The sequence below is a fragment of the Trichosurus vulpecula genome, chromosome 9, assembly GCF_011100635.1.
Source record: "Trichosurus vulpecula isolate mTriVul1 chromosome 9, mTriVul1.pri, whole genome shotgun sequence".
Taxonomy (NCBI): domain Eukaryota; kingdom Metazoa; phylum Chordata; class Mammalia; order Diprotodontia; family Phalangeridae; genus Trichosurus; species Trichosurus vulpecula.
The window spans coordinates 124,505,166-124,523,056 of record NC_050581.1 but is presented as its reverse complement, the minus strand read 5'-3'; the positions used below and the strand labels follow the sequence as shown (position 1 = coordinate 124,523,056).

The following is a 17,891-nucleotide window of genomic DNA, read 5'->3' as shown; positions in this document are numbered from 1 at the left end:
AAGCCACATTGGCTCCTTATGATTCTCTTTTCCTTTTCTAGATGTTCACAATCATTCTTTTAATTCATTCTGAGACTACACCAGGAATCATCGTCAAAATCACTGGCTTAGATAAGAGTTTACAATCTACTTTTTTTTGAAAATCAAAACATTTATCCTTCTCCAGGTCTGCCACACCTCTCCCCTCTTCCAGAATCTAAAACTGACTGAGTGGCTTATCAATTAATTGTATCAGGACCCTGAGCCTGGTGACTCAAACTCAAAAGCCAGCTAAGTGTTCTCTTGTTATTCCTTTATCTCAAATTTAAATCCCTTCCTTTTTTTTTCTTTGTTTGAATCTGTAATTTCATTGATGGTAGGGCAGAGGTTCTCAAACTTATTAGGTCTACTACCTCCTTTCAAAAAAAAAAAATTACTCAGCACCCCCCTGAAAATCTACTTTCTTTAACCCTTTAACAGTTTTTTAAAAATTTGCATCATTTCAAAAAAAAGTACACATCTTAAATTTAATAATTCATTGTAAGCTTGTGGGATTTTCCCTGCACTGAAATTTTGATGACGCAACCGTAAAGTATCATATTGTAATCAAATCATTACACACACATATTCCTGCTGATACATGTCAGACTTCCCGATAATGCAAGACACACTTCCCTGCCAACACTTGCTTGTTAAGACCTGCAGGTGGACTCAACCAGTGATTGGTTATAACTTGCATTTTGTGTACTTATTTGGAAAATAATGTACACTACAACTTTAACTCTGTTACACAACAGATGAAATATGTACGAAAAGTTTTTCAAAATTTTCTTATCTTCTCTTCTTTCCATTGCCCCCTTATTTTTATTCAACACCTCCAATTGTACCCAACGCTACTAACGCTCCCCTGGATCATTCCAGTGCCCCCAGGGGGTGGTATTACCTACCCTCTCTAATATCAGCAAATGCTCAGCAACTTAATTGTTTGGGGAACTGAGAAGTTAGGTGAGTTACAAAGCCAGAATGTCAGAGTTAGAACTTGAATTCAGGACTTCCTAACTCCAATACCCAGCTTTTTATCCATTATGCCAGGCTGCTTCTCCAAATGCCTATGAGTCATGTTTATTTTGTCCTTGCCATTTCAAAGATTATTCACTTTGGCAAGGAAGATAAATGTTGAATAGTTCCATCCTCTCTCTGTCATCTATTGTCATCCCATCCAATTCAATACCTTCTTTGATCTTCCTTTTCCCCAATTTAAGATTACCCTTTGCGGTATTTAAACTGCCTCAACCACCAATGGTCACTCTTTTTTCTGAATTCTCATACCATTCCCTTTGGTACAGTGTTTAGAGGCCTTGCAGTCTGATAGATCTGTCTGTATCCCGTCTCAGACACTTATTTAGTTATGTGACCCTGGACAAGTCACTTAATCTTTCTGAGCTTCAGTTTTCCTCATGTGTAAAACAGGAACAATAAAAACATCTTCCTCATTAGGTTGTGAAGATCAAATGAGATATTTGCCAAGCACTTTGCAAACTCTAGACAATTGTATAAAGGCCATTATTACTGATATTACTAATCATATCATTTACTAAAGAACACCTTGTAATATTATTTACTTTTCTTCATATGTGTCTGTGGAAAATATTATACTATTTTATATCATTTTTAATTTCAACTAGACCCAGAGCCTGAATTAATGAGTAACTGGATGAAGATCCAGGACCTGGGCTTCTTTGTTCTCTCTAAAAGTTTGCTCAGGAAATATCCTTACCACTGTCAACAAGGCCAGATTAGACTGACCTAAGGACATTCTTACCCCTGTTAGCCATTAAAGGATGAGACCCTAACCCCAAGAGAGACTACCTCGATTAATATTAACTGACCTTTGTCAACATTCTTTACAACCCTATTCCATTAAGGAAAATCCTCTTCCTGTATCATGGTTAAACATACATGGGGGTTATAAAAAGAATGAGGTAACACAGGCTTGCTGGGTCTGCTAAAATAACGTATATAAGTTTTCTCATTGCTTTGTTCAGACAGCCAGAGCTTATGCTCTGACTCCTTGTACATACAAGTAAGCTAGCTTAGCTATGCTTTAAGGGAAAATAATAAAACAACATGGATTTTTCTATCACCTAGCTCTGTTGTTTCCTTCAACCAAACTTTCAGGTTTAACAGTTATGGTGCCGTGACTTTCGGATGAAAATGATGGAAACGGGACAATGCAGCCCAACCTTGCCAAATGCTTTTGGGCACCATAGGATTAATTTTTCCTGGCATTTTGGCCTTGACAAGGTGGGGGTAAGTTGTCTCTCTTCCCAGTTTCCAAAAAGAACTCCCACAAAATTGGTTGAAGTCCAAAAATTCCCTTTAAGCTAGCTCTGGGGGCAGGGATCAAACCTGTGGTCAAATGCACGTAGATCTCCTGGAAACACTGGTCGATCTAGAAAATAAGCTATGGATCAGTCAAAAACTAGAATTAGAAGTCCAACTGTTCCTCCTCTCCCTCCACCCTATTCCTCACCCCCTCCCTCCCTTCCTTCCCTTGGAGGCCCTGATCCTGGGGAGAAAAGCTGCATTTTGCTGTTACCCCCTCCCCCTCTGCCTCCCAAGAAAGGCTCTGATCCAAGGGAGGTAACTCTGTTCTGCTACCATTGCTTTCTCTCTTCCCTCCCCCTTCCCCCCTTTCCCTTAAGGGCTCTGTTTTTGCCTTCTGCCCTATTCCTGCTTCCTTCCCTTAAAGGCTCTGATTATGGGGAGGATAAATGCATTTTATCCTTACTCCTAGCCTTCCCTTACCTGCCCTAGTCCTCCTCCATCTCCCCTTTCCCCCTTCCTAAGGGATAGGATATGGAGAGTCAGAAAAATCAGGAATGCCAAGGCTTCCCCAAAGACCATAGGGGTGCTAATAGCCAACTCATGAAAGCTTCTAATTCTCTGTTGTTTAAACTCTGAGCTCAGTCTGTATTTGTTCTGTATTTGTTTTGTTAATTGTCTGTTAACTGTCTGAGAGCGTGCGCTGTGAAATGTCTATACTTCGGTAAAATCTGAAACGAAGGTAGCCAGAGAATTCTAAAGCTGCAGTTAGGGAAACAGAGACTTTTTTATTTTCTTGTCTGGTCTGGCCAACTGGACTTGAAGAAAAAAATAGAGCTGAAACATTTTAGCAGATTCTGGGATTATTCATTAAAAGTTTGGAAACTGATTAGTTGGAATTTTGGGAGAGAAAACTCCTGAGACTATAGATCACTCCAGGAACTCTCACTGGTGCTAAAACACCCTCCCAATGCTGATCACTTAAGTGAAGTTTACTTGAGTTAAAATCATTGAGATCTTTCACCATTGTTTTCTTGTCTGACCGAGCCAGAGCTGCAGTAAGAGTTAGAGCAGTTAAAACAAACCTCTCTCATCCCAGATCAGATTAGGAGAAGTGAATGCAGGAGAACTGTAGGGAAAACTTAAGTCACCCTTTCCCACCTGGCAAAAGGAGGAAAAGGACAGAAATTCACAGACTGACAGTATTGTGACAGTCCTGTGCCCCTGGGTACCTTTGTAGCCCATCCTTTTTGGCAAAGTTTGGAAATGTCACCCAGGTCCTATGCATTCTGCCCACTCTGTCCTCAGCAGCTGCAAAACCGCTTTAGGCCCAGTAAATTCTGCAGTTGTGGGGAAGGGAAAGGTAGATGGATTTGGACTTTCTGCCTCCCAGAATTGTCACCACTGGGATACTAGCTTCTGCTCTAGGTAACTTCACACTTCTTTGTTCCAATTGCAAAACTATATTTTAATCTCTGTTTGACCTGTTTCCTGATTTGTAAAGGGAAAATAATAATGATGGCTGTTACGGGATCAAAATGATAATGATTGTAAAATGCTTAACATAAAGTCTGGTATATGTTAGATACAACATTATTATCTCTCTTTAAAATTAATGTAATTGTTAATTTGAAGTGGTTTTTAAATACCAAAAGTAATAAGCTGAATAATTTCTATGTGTGGTAATCTGGAATTACAATTGATATCATCTGAAAATTATTGTTTCTGTATTTCTAAACTTGCATTGTGTTCCCAAAAATTCTCTTAGATTGTGAAATTTGAGAAGACCATTGTGTGGTAAGAAATGATGTTATAGCAATCTTAAGCTGATTTTGATATATGTGAATTGGGTTTTCAAAGGGATGTGATAAAATTTGGAACTGTTATATGTGGTTATAACAAGTAAATAATTAATAATACTGATATTTAACCATGAGAACAGACTTTCTATGTGAAAAAGTTTCCTATTATGAAAATGCATCTGGTGATTTAAAGTTATAGCTTCAAATGATGATATGAAAGACTCTCTGTGCATGGAGATTTAGAAATGTGTTCACCTAAATTGATAAATGGGTTGTTTCAAGTTTTAAAATGCATAATTATGTTTAGGGCATTGTTACATTTCTAAATTGTGTAATTTGACAAACAGATGTATCAACAATATTGAAAAATGTGGTTTTATAGGCAATAATCTTTTCTTTTACAGTGCTAAGAGTATTCGGCCTTAGAAATTAAAATGTTGCCATTAGTGATTATGAATTCAGAATTGATTTGCTCATCCAAATAAGTTGTAGTCTGTTTCAAGTTTTAAAAACATGATAATTGCTTGTGGTATACTTATATTTCTAAATTTGTTATGTTATACAAATTGGTTAACATTGCATTGCCTATGCTGTTAGAAAAATAATTCCCTTTCCTCTAGAATGAGTAAACAGGGAACATAAATCCACCAACCTGTGAGGTTGGTCATTAACCTCTTTGTTTTGTTTAAGAAGCTGGAATGGGATTCCAGTACAGACAGTTGTGTCAGTAAAAATCACTAATTTATGAGCTATCTTGTCTTATGGTTGAAACGTAAAGGAAGACTGAATAATGGGTTTGAAAGATTTGGAAAGGTAAATAAAGGTTTGATTGGAAATACAAAAGGTAGATTAGAAAGTCTGGGGACAAATGGGAGTTAGCTAAGCCTCTCCTGTCCCAAGGAATATTAGTTTCAAATGGTTTAAGTTAAGTTGAGAGTGTGAGAAAGTATTTTAGAAGACAGAAAAGTTATATAACTTGATTTGATAATTATTAGCTCAATGAAATTTGGGACAGTCCTATCTGAAGGATATTTATTTGCTATTTAAGATTTTATGGGACTACAATTTAATATTGTTTTAAGCTCTGATTACAGGAATAGGTCACATGAAGCCAGTAGTGGAATGGCAGGCATTACAGGCTGAGAATTTTAAAGGCGGATGGATGTCTGTGCCTGGGAAAAAGTTTTGAAGACGACCTTGGACACAGCCTAGGTAGGATCTTCCTGACTCTATTTCCCAATTCTGCTATTTCCTTTCTGAAAAGGAAAATGCCCACCTGATTACTCCTAAGCCCTGCTTTTAGCATCTAATGGCTATATGATTGGCTAACAGATATGACTCATGCCTGGAATCAAACAGAGCTAAGGAAGTTCTTTCCTCTGTTAAGATATATGACATTGTCCCTCTTTTCTTTCATAGCAAATTTATATTATCAAGAAGTTTTGTAAGCACAATGCTAAATCTATTAGGTAATAGATGAATATTGGAATACCTCTGAGTTATTATAATAGGATGCAGGAATAAATAGCTTACAATTTTAACCTATGTTCATGACCAAATAAAGATTAAAAGAATATAGAGATAACATCCTCCAAAAGCAGGAAATGATTAGACAAAGTAATAAGCAAAGATGTAATGTGATAAATGTCTAATAAAAAAGGATAGCAAATTTTGAAAAAGGCAATAGGATCAGATTGATTCCTCTAAGAATTATATACAGATGTGTATGATTGGCTCCAAAATTTATCAATCATGGAAATTCAAGCTAATAAGTGTGTTTTGGTAATAAGATCTTAAATGTGGATTTTTGTACAAAATTTTGTAAGATAGTAGTACAAGTGAAATTATACCTCCTTTATTAAAGTATCTGTCTGATAATTTTAAAAGATGAGTTCAATTTATGTTGGACCTTCCTATTTTAAAGGATTCTTATACCAGGTATGAACTTTAGGTAAGAATAGAAACAGCAGATGATATATATGAACTGAAATACTCTGAAGTTTCAAAAAAGGAGAGCCAAATTTAAGTGATTGTACTAAGTTATATTAAGTGAGAATTGTCTGAGGATTTCTAGATCTGAACCAGAGAAGCAGAACTCTCTTTTACTATCTAGGGACCAGATAACTGCAATCAGGCATCTGGGATTCAAAAAAAAATGCTACTTTAAATGGACATTGGAAATATGTAACTGGGATTTAAAGTTACTTTGTATACAAATTGTGCAATTAAGTGCTGGAATTAAATCAGAAACATTTTTAGCTTTGTTAAGAATGGTTTGTGGATTATTTTGTAAATGCCATCAAAGAGACATGGCATGACTAAAAGTTTATGATGTTATATGTACTGTGCTACTGGGATATGAGGAATTTAATGTTAGTCAACATTGTTAATAATGATTGCATTACTTTGTATGGTTCATGTTTAAGTTTTCTTGGTTATCTAATATGTAAATGTAAAACATGTGACATGTAAATTTCCCCCTCTCAACACCAGTCTATTGTGAACCATCTAAGTGGCTTGGTCTGTACCTGACTCAATGTAATTGTGCAGTTTTGTGAACTGTGAGAAGAACTTTATTGTAATTATTTAAACTCAGCCCTGTGTGGCTGGGATACTGAACCATTTATTGTATTTGTTTGAACTTAGCCCTGTGTGGCTGGGACCTATGTTGTGCTGTCTTTTTCTCAATTATCAAATCATATGTGTTCTAGGAGCTCCTGTCAGATCTAACTACTCCTATAGCTGCCAACTTGTGGATATGGACTGTTTGATCCTTCTGTCACATCTGAAGATTGCCCCTGATCCCAAGTGGATATCTGAGCCCATAGGACACCTTACCCTCCGGTTTCAAAGAGCCTGAAGGGGACAGCATCAGACGCAGGCAACCCTCCCAAGAGCCCAGACCGGAACCTGAACAAAGAACTGCTCTTTCCCTTTCTGAGTCCCTTGCATTCCCAAGACTGTTTACCTGTACTTTTGGTGTCTTTGGCTTATTACCCCTTGCAACTTGCTCCCTCTGCTTGTTTACAATTTGTTTACAATTACTGTCCATCTCTGGGGATATCCAACCACAGAAAGAAAAAAAAAACCTGAATCCACCTAGATAAGGATTTTTAGAACTTCACCCCTGAGGAAGATAGAGGTTTTTCCATACCTTAATTGGTCTTCAGGTGAAACTTCCAGTTTGCCTTTGACCAAAAGGAGGAAATGTGGAAAATATTATAGTATTTTATATCATTTTTAATTTCAACTAGACCCAGAGCCTGAATTAATGAGTAACTGGAAGAAGATCCAGGACCTGGGCTTCTTTGTTCTCTCTAAAAGTTTGCTCAGGAAATATCCTTACCACTGTCAACAAGGCCAGATTAGACTGACCTAAGGACATTCTTACCCCTGTTAGCCATTAAAGAGAGACTACCTCGATTAATATTAACTGACCTTTGTCAACATTCTTTACAACCCTATTCCATTAAGGAAAATCCTCTTCCTATATCATGGTTAAACATACATGAGGGTCATAAAAAGAACTTGCTGGGTCTGCTAAAATAACGTATATAAGTTTTCTCATTGCTTTGTTCAGACAGCCAGAGTTTATGCTCTGACTCCTTGTACATACAAGTAAGCTAGCTTAGCTATGCTTTAAGGGAAAATAATAAACAACACGGATTTTTCTATCACCTAGCTCTGTTGTTTCCTTCAACCAAACTTTCAGGTTTAACATGTTCTATTTCCTCAACTAGATTGTGAGCTTCCTGAGGACAATGATCATGTCAAGTACTTCCTGCTATCCCCACAGGCTTGAAGTATCCCAAACACAGTAGTCCCTGGAAAAATTTCAATGTATTTATACAAGTAAGAGAGCTGTGTCAAAATACTCTCATCTTGTAAAGCTGCATACATCCTCATTAGACATCTTTTTTTAAAAAGCTCAACAAAATTCATTCTTACACATACATACTAGGGAAGTACATAGAGGTGACAATCTTTAAAGTACTACATCAAGGAATCCTTACATGATCTTAGGGTGTGAAAGATAACAGAAACAATGGAAAAACACACTGCAAAAACACCTGAAAATATCGATAACTAAAGACTCATATACCTAATTTTTCAACTTTAAGAATGCACAAACATATCAAGGGCATACTTGATGAAAATGAAAAGGGAATAGGTAGACTTTCACAAATAATTCTCTTCTGCAGACTATATCTTTGGAGTCATGCAACTGACTAAAAGTTTCAGGCATGTGTATTTATTGCTTGCAAAATAGCATCTAACTTGACAGAGCAGATGCACTTTTCAGAACACTCCTTCAACAAGTGGTCTCTCATACATATGTTAAGGTCATGTGATATTCCTTGATAAATGCAACGACAGAAATAACTGTTTGATGACATCATTAACATCGACCAAGGTATAAAGGCATGAAAGATATATTACACAAGATCTAAATGGAAGAGAGATTCTCTATAGTTACTTAAGTCCTCCAGATGTTATTGGCAAATAATAACTGGGACCACCGCATCAATTCCAGAACATTTACCTACAGGAGCTCCCTCAGTTAAACCCATTTCTAGAGTCCCAAGACTTTTTTCCAGAATATATCATTTGAAAGCTGGGAAAGATTCTACTAATTACTTAATCTGATCCCTCATTTAGCAGATGAGCAAACTGGGGCCTAGCAAGGTAGTGATTTGCCCTGGGTTACATGATTACATTGTGGCAGAACCAGAACTGGAATGCAGGTCTCTTAATACATTCTTCAGTCCTTTTGATGGGGGGGATACACTGTGAATATTTGGCAGCAAATTTACCTTCATATTTATGTTTTGTTTAAAGTGAGTTAAAATAATGAGTCCCCGAACATACCTGACAGAACACACAGGAAGCATGATAAGCAATGAGAAGAAGCTGATTCAGGATACAAAACAATGTAATGGATGGTCAACAATGAGCTGAATAAAAGCTATTCAATTATCCCTCGAAAAATTACAACGGACATTTTATTTATCGACAAAAAGTGACCTATAACAAATGGTGAAACATTTTGCTGCATTTTTTTATGACCGTGGTGATGCAGGAAGACTTAGGTTCTTTTCTGATCTCTCCTAGATAGATCTCTTTTGCCTCCCTCAGTTACAAAGTGCACATTGATTCCCACCACCCCTCATCCTCAACTCCAAATTCTTTCTTACTGCAATGCACATTCAAAATATTATCTTAATTTCACACATTTAATACGATCAAATAACTGACTTAATTCTTAACACAACTATGAACTAAAAATGTTAAAAGCCAGTTTCGTTTAGAAAAAATCCTGAATTTTGGCATTGGTTCATATAGTTAATCCAAGAATCTTCCCTTTTATCCCCTACTTAAATGCCTGCTGGGCTGGGAAAAAGCATCCATGGCAAAGCTGACAAATCCAACCTTGCTATTTTGAAGAACAGCTGTTGCTCATAGTCTCTGTGACAGCTATTTGAGAAAGAGACCAAGGGAAGAACAAAACCAGCAAAACCAACAACAAAAAAAGCAATATGCCAAGGGCTGGCACAGACCCTTTCAAAGTGACATTAACATGCAAAAGAGGAATGACTACTCTCCATTCCTCATATAGTACACTGCCCTGACAGCCCAGTACACAAAACATTAAATTCCAATTTTTTAATATTACCTACAATTCATAATTCTCCAGTTTTACTGCTTAGATGGATGTCCTCATGTAAGTTCAAGAAAAACATCTTATCACCTTTGGTATTTATTCTAAGTCTTGAGCCAACACTAAATGACCCTTATTACAAGGATGGCTTTAGAGCCCTCCTCAATTTATAGAACTGTCAATTTTCAGAGTTGAAAGGGATCTTAAAGCCCTCAATTTAAATAAGGAAAAAGAGGCCCAAAGAGGTTAAGTGATTTGCCAATGTCACTTTGCTAGTTAGTGACAAAACTGATCTCCCCATTGCAAATTTCTTCACACAGCCATCAAAGTGATTTTCCAAAATTGTATATCTTGACCATGTTACTCCAGACTCAATAAACTCCAGTTTACTTACTTCTAGGATCAAATATGAACTCCTCTAATTGGCATTTATTCTTGACAACGTAGCTCCTTCCTATCTTTCCTCATATTATTTCCCTCCATGTATGCTATAGTACAACCATACCAGCTTACCTGCTGTTTCTCACACCCTAAAATAATTTTCCCCATCTCCGTATCTTTGCACTATTCTATAAAAATGGGTCTGCCTACTGAAAGAAAATACACAACGAAACTGCTTACGGAGACATATGCCCATCTATTAAGGTGACCATGTACCTAACACCCTTTGCTCAAACTCAACGAATAGGACTGGTTATCCAAAATCCAGAACTTACTCTTTCCCCCTAAAACCTTTCAGTTTCCTTACTACTATCAAGGGCACCGCCACTACCACTTCAGTGTTGCCTTCAAATCTCATTCTCATTCACCCCACACGGGCTAAATCTTGTCATTTTATCTTTGGGAGATCTCTGGAATTCTTCCTTTATCTCAAATCACAGAGCCAAGCTAAGGCCCTAGGGCAAGTCCTTAATCACCTCACACCTAGACTGTAGCAACAGTCTCCCGATTAATATCCTAGCCCTAAGTTTCTCCCCACAGCTCTCAGTGATCTTCTTAAAACACAAATCATCCCCTTATTCAATAAATTCTAGTAGCTTCCTATTAAACTCCAAGATCAAATATCAAATACTGTTTGGCTTTTAAAATTCTTCACAACCTGGCCCTTTCCTACTTTTCCAGTTTTCTTATATATTTATTTCTCCCCACCTATTCTAAGAGCTTAAAACACTGGCCTCTTACTATTCTTTAAAAACGACACTGTCCCCCAACTCTGTGCTTTTTCACTGGCTGTACTCTAGGCCTAATGTTCTCAATCCTCACCTCTGCTCCCCTGGCTTACAAGACTCAGCTCAAATTCTACCTTCGGCAGGAAGCCTTTCCAAGACTCCTCCCTCACCCCTTTCCCTCTGATATGACCTCTCATTTACATTGGTTTACTCTCATTTACTTGGTTGTTGGCATGCTATCTTCTTCACAAGAATGTGAATTCTCTGAGGTCAAGGGCTGGGTTTTTTTTCCCTTTTCTTTATGTGCCTAGTGTTTTGAACCGTGCCCAGTGCAGAGTAGCCGCTAAATAAATGCTTATGGAATGCTTAAAGCCCAGATTCTAGCCTCTTCTTGTCAGTCTCTCTGGCCTGAGTCCCAGTATCTTTTTCTCCCCCAGCTATGTTTATAATCCCTACTGCCTGCTCTACATATTATCTGCTCTCCTGAGATGATAGTTCTAGACTTGGCCCCTTACCTGTCTAGACTTTCAACAGCTGCCTGTTCCTCCTGGACCTTGTTGACTTGTCAAGATTTAACTACTTACCATACCTGCTAACCCACCTATAGTCTAGCTGCAGGCCTAGTCCTGGTCCTTTCTGGTCTGTCCTTGTTACCACCTAAGTCTCAGCATGGCATCTATTTGAAAAACCCAAACATGTCACATTAATTTTGTTATTTTGGGCAGATTACTAACTAAACCCTTAACTAAAAAATGAGGGGGTAGGTGAACTCTTTGGTTCCATACATGGCTAACAGCCTGTGATTCTGACAATTTCAGGGGTTCCAAATTATACTTAGGCTAGCACACATGCTCTCCCAAACATTTGTACTGACTGGTTTAATTTTAATGCTTTAGCAGAGGGGTGAACCAAATAGCCCAAGGAATATGCCTGAACTTAGATGGCTCTAATTCCACAAGGAAAGTAGGTAGGTCTTTAAAAACCAAAATAAAATAATGCTTTAAAAAAAGGGAAATCCTTTAAGATATGGGAGAGCTTATACTGGAAAAGGTGGCCATATGATGACACTATCTTCTAAACAAGTGAACTGTCAGCCATTTTACTCAAGAGACATCTCATTGGGCATGAAAAGACACCCCCCAAAACGTAGACATTTAACCTCAAATTTGTACTTGAGTTTCTAGTTGTAGCTGAAAACAGGCAGCAAAACACTGATAGTGGGACCCTGCTCTATCCTATTCAAAATCAGTTACTACTGCTTTTTTTTTTTCCATTTAAAAACATTATTTGGAGAAGGGGTCCATTCACCAGACTGCCAAAGGAATCCACAGCATAAACAAGGTTAAGAACCCCTTTTGGAGAACTTTCAAATAAACATGGTACCAGAGACCAGAAACTAGACACCATTACATTTACTTTTTTTTTTTGAAAAAATAAATTGTCTTGTTTTTATATTTGCTAAATTTCTTCCTGTACCTTCCTCATCCCTCTTCCAAAGAGTCATCCCATTTAACAAAGAATTTTTTTTATGTTTATTTTTTGAATACAATTGCTTATGTTATTCTATGTATTGACTTTAAATTCCCCTAGTAGTTCACCAAGTTGTGAGAAAAGGCTAAGTATCAAATTACATGAGCTTGGGATGATTTCAGGTAGACACTTGTAGACCAAAACTTCTGCTAACATGACCTCAGCATACTGTGTTGCATTGATAAATATAGCGCACTGTGTCATTACTCAGATATGCACAACTGCCCCCAAATGATCTGGCCTATATAAAAATAAGCCATGGCAATTTGCTAGTATGTGAAAATAAGTTCTAGTACTATTCAGGACAGATCACTGAATTTCCTCTAACTATAACATAAAAATAGTCACAGTGTCAGTATTTCAACTATGTCTTGTCATTGCCTTCATTTCAAAACTATTGAAAGTTTTAATCTCAAATCTCCGGAATGTCTTATGTATGTCCCCATGTTTCTCAATTTCAAATCACAAAATTTCAGAGTTGAAATGGGCCTCAGTAGTTATACAGGGTCTTCCTAAAGTCTGAACACATAGGAAATGTGGAGTTATTGCATCGGGTTCACATGAATCTTGCAAAGCGCATCAACCTTTGCATCACAAATGATGGAAATCATATTGAACATATTATTTGTTAATATTCCAATTAAGTAAAATGTTGTTGAAAATTTCATTCATTTCTTGAAAATACGCATTTTTGCCTGTATGTCCAGACTTTAGGAACACCCCGTATAATCTTTTTACATGGGGCAGCAAAGTGGTGCAGTGGATAGAGTACTTACTGTAACTGGAGTTAGGAAGACCTGAGTTCAAATCTGGTCTCACAAGCTGGGAAAGTCATCTAACCTGTTTGCCTCAGTTTCCTCACCTGTAAAATAGGGGTAATAATAGCACCTGCCTCCCAGGGTTGTTGTTATCAAATGAAATAATAATTGTAAACCACTTAGTACAATCCCTGGCACTTAATGCTACATAAATGTTAGCTATTATTGTTTTGCTTGAAGATTTCCAGTGAAGAGTAAGTAACCAACTATTTCCAAAGGCAGCCTATTCCACTTGGGGAGAGCTCTAATGGTTAAAAAGTATGTATTTCCTTAACTTCTTTCCATGAAACTTCTACCCACTGACCCTAGTTCTGCCCCCTGTGCCCTCCCCAAGAGAACACATCTAATCTCTCATTTCTCACTTAATTAAATATCACATGTAAAATGCTTCAAAGCACTATATAAAATGCCATAATTATCTCTTTTCCACAAGACAGCATTTAGAGTGCTTGAAGACAGCTATGAAACCAATCTTTCCCTACCCACATCAGTCCTCTTCTCTCTATATACTCCCTTCGTAACTTCGTCAGTTCTTATGGATTTAATTATCGTCTGTACACCAATGACTCCCAGATCCCTAAAGCTTTAATCCTTTATCACTAGCTGTTTGTTGGTCATTTCAAACTGGATGATGGAGAGAGAACTCAAATCAACATGTCCAGGACAGATCTCATTGTCTTCCTCTTCCTGCAGCCAGCCCTCTTCCAAACTTCTCTATTTCTGTCAAAGGCCCCACCAAGACTTAGCTTAAGCACCACCTTCTACATGAAGCCTTTCCAAATTCCCTCAATTGCTAGTGCTGTCCCTCTCAAAACTATTTAACTCCTTTATATTTATTGCATTTATTATTCATGTTTATTCTGTTTATACTAATATATCCTTGTTATTTCTCATTAGAATGTACTCTTTATGAGATTGTTTCACTAACAGTGTTTTTATTTATAGTACTTAGCACAATGCCTGGCACACAGCAGGTGCTTAATATTTGATTGATTCAACCAATCCTCACCTAGGATCTACTTGAGGCCCTTCACCATTCTGGTTAGTTATTCTCCTCTGGAGGTTTTCAACTTACCAATATACTTGCTAACTGTGGTACTCAGAACTGAACACAGTGCTGCATATGTGGTCTGGTCAGGGCAGTGAACAGCGGGACTGTTTCCTCCTCACTCCTAGTAGATATGTGCCTCTCTCTCCGAGGCCAGAGATTATCTTAGCTTTTTGATTGGCCATCTCACAGTGCTGACTCATGTTGAACTTGGAGTCTACTAAAATCTTCAGATATTTTTCTTGCTGCTGTTGAATCACACCTCCCCACAAATTTTGTGGTTATTTCTTGAACCCAAGTTTAAGACTTACATTTGTCCCTATTAAATTTCATCTTTAAATTCAACCCAACAGGTCCTTTCCGTCCTAAAGGTCATTTTCTGTGGCGAAGAAAATGGAGCACTAATGCTGCCTCTCTGTGGTCAAGTTACCCTCATTTTATACACCTAAGCAACGGTCTAATTCCATATTTGTCCTTCTTTTCCCCAATACACCTTAGTTGTCTCTAGCACTCTGCTAGCCTGAGGTCCTTCTGCCCTTTAGCACTCTAGGGACACTCCTTATAGAAGTACGTCACCTGGTGTCTGCCCTTGCTTGCATATTCTGTGCATTATTTTCTGAAAAATCTAAGAGTCGAGTTCTGTACATTCACACTGGTCCCATTTTTCTCGCTATTGAGAATTATTTCCCTGTGTCACTTTCCATTCTTGAATATCCTATCCCTTCTGAGATGACATTCCCTAGTCGATGAGATCCTACTTATCCTGCTTCTGAAACATCTGCTAAAGTCCGGAGTCTATGACAAGCTTTCCACCCCTTCATCACATATTCTAGTTTTTGTTTCCCAAAGAGAAATGTTTTACTATGTAGCTAAATACTCAGAGGTCTCAGCCAATTGCAATCCAGCTTGAACAGGGAATTTGAGGCAAGTAGGTGGTAGAATAGAAAGAATGATGGATAATATCAGGAAGATCAAAATCGAAATCCAGTCTCAGATACTTACAGCTATTCGATCTTGGGCTTAGCCTTTCTGCCTCAGTTTCCTTATCTGTAAAATGAGGATAATAATAGCATCCCCCAACCCCTGTATTTACAGAGTGCTTCAAAAACCTTACAATGTTATTTAAATGCTAGCTATTACCATTAGCTGTTATTTAAGATTTTCCCCATGTTCTAACCTTGACCCATTTGCAGACCAGCAGACCAAGTATATTTAAGGAAAATCCCATACTTCTCCCAGCAGTGTTTCTAGCACTCTTTGCTGCCACCTTTCTACATGACGGCTACCGTAGGTAAAGCACTGCCCTTATAAGTTAATTTTAACAACCAGTATGTGACAGGTGTTACTGCAACAATCCTCAAAAAAACAGACCTGGTTCTTTTCTTCATTTCATGTTCCTCTTCCATTATTAGGCAGCCACCAAGTGATCTCTTCTTTGTGGCTTTTCAATTAGTTCTACAGTTGAAAACCTGTGATTTTAAGGTGTCTTTTGAGGCTGTCTACCAAATTATAATTTTTTGTAAAAATCCAATTGCAATTTGCAACACATTTTCTTAGCTACAAAAGTAGACATTTAAAAGACAGAAGAAACATCAGATTCATATTATACTACCTAGCACTCATTATTTCACATGGCTTCAAGTGAGACCTATCTTATGTGGGCCACTCTCTACAAGAGGCAAAAACTAATTAAAAGGACGAACTCTACAATAAGATGTGTACCAAGTACTAAAACCAAGGATGTGAGATAACTTGATTTTTGTTTTAAACCTGAGTAGCTTCACCTATAAATATAGAGAAATATGAAAACTACAGGCAGACACTTGAATCAGATCATAGTTTATTTAAATATACATGCATTTTATTAACACCCACCTTCCACTTACAACCAAAAGCTACTGTAGTTGATGTTCTTTATTTTTAGGGACAAAGTGAGCTATTTTATCTGTTGTTTCAAGCCTGTAATTAAAATCATCCTTTAAGATTGCAAAACCTAGGACCTTGGTGAACCCCTTAGCATCATCAGCTATATTCCCAATTCAATTGCCAAAGTATCTTACAAAGTCCAATCAAACTGGTTGCCCAGATATGTTACATTTAACAAGTTATTAGATCACACAGAATAAAGTACAAATCCTTTGCCCTGGCTTGAATCCCAAACTAAGGTCAAGTGAATAATGTCCAAAACACTGCTAACCTTTTAGCCACTTGGCTGAACCACATAACTCACACGAACTTAATAAATCCCACCTAGTCTTCCCCTTTCCCCTCACAATCAGCTACCCCTAGGACCACCACTTTGCCTCCCCTGGTCACGAGCATACATTGCTAACACACACTGGAAAAGAGCCAACTAACATTTGGGGTTAATTTCAAGGCATTTTAAAAGAGAGCAGTGGGCCCTGGAGAAAGGAATTTACTGTGTTTCGAGGAAATGCTTTTTAACTAAGTCACAGAACTTGGGGGCCTACAGACTCCTACCCGGAGGGTTTCCCTTCCCCTCAGGCAAGTGTGCCAAGTCTCACTCTTCCCACCTCCTTTCCTTTTCAGGACCATCCTAAATTCCTCTGCCCGACCCACCATCCCTGCCCAGAGATGCTTTTCTCCATCAGTGCCCAGCTTTTCCAAGCGCCTACTTGGCCTCGCTCCTGGGAGCCTGGGATTCACACATCTCCTCCTCTGTACTCGCAGAGCGAACATCCTCAGTAAACAGCCTGACACCACCCACAGGCTGAGCGCTCTGCACTGTCCTGGATGCCCGGTGCGCGGTCCGTCCCGGCTTCCCCTCCCCATCCCTCCACTCTGGGTCTCAGATCCCACGCTTACCCCCCGCCCCGCAACGTGTACACACGGTCACCGACACACTTCCCACGGCAGCCCACCCCTGCAGGTCTCCCACCACCCCAATCAAACCCAAATTTCCCCCTCCTCCCCCACTAAAATCGAACGAGCCTCTCCTAGTCTTCCTGCCCCCCCCCTCCCAGCTTGTCCAGGACCCTTCCTTCCTTTAGATCCTCAGGACCTCTCTCCTTAGTGCCCCAAGACGCTTCCCTTCCTTCTTTAGACCCTCAGGACCTCTCTCCTTAGTCCCCCAAGACCCTTCCCTTCCTTCTTTAGACTCGCAGGACCCCTCCGCTTCGCCTCCCAGGATTCTTCCTTTAATGAATGCCCCAGGACCCTTCCTTCCTTTAGACCCTAGGATCTCTTCTCTTGGCCCCCCACCCCTCCCCCTTAGTCTCCCAGATCCTTTAGACTCTTCAGAACTCTGCCTTTAGGACCCCTCCGCTTAGTGCTCAGGACTCTTCCTTTAGTCCCCCAAGACCCCTCCCCTGAGTGTCCCCCTGCCCCCGCCTTCCCCCCTTCCCTCAGGGTCCCCAGCCCCCTCCGCTGGCTCAGAGCCCTTTTCCTTGGGGTCCCCCAGCCCCTCCAGGCCCCTGGCCTCTGGGTCCCCTCAGGACCCTCTCGAGGTTCTTACCTTCTTCCCTTTCTTGCCCTCCTCCTCCATGTCTCATGTGAGTGGCTCTGGCGACGGCGCGGCCCCCCCAGGGGCACCCCGGCCGC

General features: G+C 39.1%; 1 protein-coding gene and 1 pseudogene across 1 annotated transcript in view; both read right to left on the bottom strand.

Annotated features, from left to right (window-relative positions):
* Positions 1-10,314, bottom strand: part of LOC118831075 — a 42,190-nt pseudogene extending 31,876 nt beyond the window's left edge.
* The window catches only part of CCM2 (CCM2 scaffold protein), a 131,048-nt gene extending 113,157 nt beyond the window's left edge, over positions 1-17,891 (bottom strand). The window contains exon 1 of the mRNA XM_036738144.1: positions 17,806-17,891. Within this exon, the coding sequence (XP_036594039.1) occupies positions 17,806-17,835 (30 nt within the window). The 5' untranslated portion in view covers positions 17,836-17,891. The remainder of the gene's footprint in view (positions 1-17,805) is intronic.